This window comes from Rhinopithecus bieti, unplaced genomic scaffold (assembly GCF_001698545.2).
Source record: "Rhinopithecus bieti isolate Rb0 unplaced genomic scaffold, ASM169854v2 scaffold_56593, whole genome shotgun sequence".
Classification (NCBI taxonomy): Eukaryota; Metazoa; Chordata; class Mammalia; order Primates; family Cercopithecidae; genus Rhinopithecus; species Rhinopithecus bieti.
In genome coordinates this window covers 1-2898 of record NW_016821597.1, presented here as the reverse complement: position 1 = coordinate 2898, position 2898 = coordinate 1, and the positions used below count along the sequence as shown (strand labels likewise).

General features: G+C 50.0%; 1 protein-coding gene across 1 annotated transcript; it reads left to right on the top strand.

Annotated features, from left to right (window-relative positions):
• Window positions 1–6: 6 nt before the first annotated feature.
• On the top strand, window positions 7–2894 carry LOC108520898 (uncharacterized; the record flags this gene model as incomplete). Its single annotated transcript, XM_017860457.1, has 2 exons — window positions 7–916; window positions 2745–2894. Coding segments are annotated over exons 1-2 (366 nt in total), but the record flags the coding sequence as incomplete, so codon positions are not given.
• Between the last annotated feature and the right edge of the window lie 4 nt (window positions 2895–2898).

Here is a 2898-nt window from a genome sequence, read left to right as displayed (position 1 = left end):
AGGTGAGGCCCTGGCGCCCGGCGGGGCTCGAGGGCCGTGCCCGGGGTGGGGGCGGGGGAGATGGACCAGGTCCCGGGGGACCGTCCTGCGCCCCTACTTCGGGCCACAGACAGGGACCGGGAGAGAATCTTGCTTAGCTGACCAGGGGAGAGGGCCATGTGGACCCCATTTTTCCACTCCCTTGCGTGCTGCCCCCCCGGTCCCACGGCCCTGGGAACAATGCAGCTCCGCGCGCGGGCTGAGAGGACTCTGCCCCACCCCAGGTTCCACGCTGTCCCTTCCCAGGCGGCCAGGTGCCTGCTTCCCACTTTCACCCAGAGGCCCGAGGTGCCCGCAGGGATTAGCGCCTGGAGAGCTCAGGCTCCCGGGCGACGTCGTCCCTGGGTCCCCTGAGGACCCGCTTCCCACTTCTAGTGTCTTCGCGCTCCCCGAGCTCTACACAAAGAGAGGCGACCGTCCCTTTCGGGGAGGACTGCTCACGCCCATCCTCCACCCTCGCAGTTGGATTGGGGATCCCGGAGAAGCTACGGCTATCTGGCTCTTTTTAAATCCCAATCCAGGGAGGTTCGGCGCTGGAGCCGAGGCGGGGACCCTCTCCTGACGCTGCGCTCTCTGCGAGGCAATCTTTCACGTCCATTGCTTGTCATCTTAGGATCCCCATGTTATTTTAGCCCAGATTGGCTAGTTCTGGGGAGGCAGCATGGTGGGACGATTCTGTCCCGAGTCCCCGCCAGGCTTTGTCCGGGTCGCCGCTACCAGCGCCTTTTCCCCAGACCCTCTATCCGGGGAATCTCGCCCCGGGTGCGGGTACCGGGGACCGCGCATAGCTGCCTCGAGGGTGAATGGATGCACGGTGCCGGCGAGGGAGACCGGGGGCTGGGCCTGGGAGACCCTAGCGGGGGCGGGGGCGAAGAAGGTACGTTTGTCTGGGGCAGTTCGGGTTTGGAGGATGGGAGTGATGGCGCTCCAGCGCCTTCGGTTGGGGTTAATAGAGGACTGTCTTTGGGGCTTCTCCCCCAAAAGTTGGGCGCGCTGGGTCCTCCGTCCCCAGACATCGAACGTCTGGGCTCACCTGGGAGTGCAGCCTGAAAATGTGGAGCGCTCTTCCCCACCGCGGGCCGGGTAACCGTACCCTATTGTCTTCTCCCAGTCCGCTGCGCTCCCAAGCCTTCCTCAATTCTTTGATGGGGGAGGGGCGCGGCCGCGAGAAATCGGCCCCCTCCACTCCCCGCCCCATCTTCTCTCCCACCAGATTTTTTCCTCCAACACTGTAAGTGAGAAGTTTTAATAATGCGAATAAATCTAGCTTGGGAGAGAAAATTTTGTTTAGTGTCAGTTTAATAAATATAAATTTTTGTTGGTATAGAGGATCTTTAGATCCTCAGATTGATACACCGGGTTTTAAAAAGAAAATATCACCTGCTGCACTAAAACTAATTGTATGAATAAAGAACAGGTTACTTTCAGGGATCCCAAACAAGGTATCCAAAACAGGCACCCTGTTTTAAGTAAATTACCATATTAATGCTTTTCTTTATTGGGAGTGCCGTTTCCTGATGGGACACACTAAATCTTGCACACAGTAGGTGCTCAATAAATAAATTTGACTTGATACAGATTTTTTTGTTGTTGTCACTAATCTATTTTGGATAGAATTTGTACATTTCTTTAGTCAATATTTGTTTAATGACCTTATGGATTTTACAACAAAAGGAGCTGGTGCTGATGTAGGAGGGCTTTATCTTTGGATTAATAGGCAGCCAAATGTACATGGGGCCCAGACTCTCGCCTGGTGCCATGTCCTCCCTCCCGCCTGTAATCAGAAGCCCTTGTAAACCCTCCCTTGCAGTGAGGGCTGAAAACTCCGATCTGCCTTTGTTCCATGACAAAGGAGAGATTATCACGTGCCCTACTGGACTGTGCATTTCGTGGCTTGAAAAATCAGTGGTGAATGATGCCACTCAGACGCTGGGACACTGGGAGAACCTTGGTTCTTGGCCACAGCACTGAACTTAGTGACCAGTGAGGCTGCTGCTGGTGAAACTTAACACCATACCCTCTCGTTGTCTTTTGTGAAATCGTTCCGACCTCATGGTGTTTTCTTAAAGTCATTCTGCCTTAAAGGAAAGACTCATTTTCTCTTTCAATTTAACACAAATATTGTGGCCATTTTTTAGAAGAATTATTTCAAATTTCAAGGGAGAAGATAAGACTGCAGTTCCCCCTTAAGGAAAAGGCTAAGTTTCCAAGGCTGTATTAAATGAGTATGTGAAAGTTACCCAGCAAATCCAGGATAGACACTGACCCAATTAATTCTAGTTCCATAAGTCTCAGTTACAATATTTAAAAATCCCCATTTTTTTGTGCAACTTTAAAATCTCTCCCTTTCTGGGAAAATAGACCTTATTGCAATGCCATTAAGTCAATATAATCTTGGAAACCGAATTAGTTAACTTGGTCCTTTTTTCCTTTGCAAAGAAATAAAAACAAGAGTTATAGTTATTGAATAACTTTTTTGTTCTTGTTGCCACTTGGCATTTTTGAGGTATCTCTAGGTAGTTTGTTTTGAAACTAAAGAGAATGACCTTGGTGGGCTGAGCAAGAATTTAGAATTTAATGATGTTGGGTAAGAACAATGGTAAGAGAGCAATCTAAGAATATATCACCTACTTGAATTTTATATTAGAGTATGCAGAGGTAGCTGTGATGTGGAAATTTATCCATGTAACTTTTATGTATTTTAGATTTATTCCGCTGGAGTGACTTCTACACCACTTTCAAGTACCTCCTCCCAGAATACTTCGACTACCCCAAATCCAGCTAATACCACCACCAAGGCGGTTGGTGGTGCCCTGCAGTCAACAGCCAGTCTCTTCGTGGTCTCACTCTCTCTTCTAC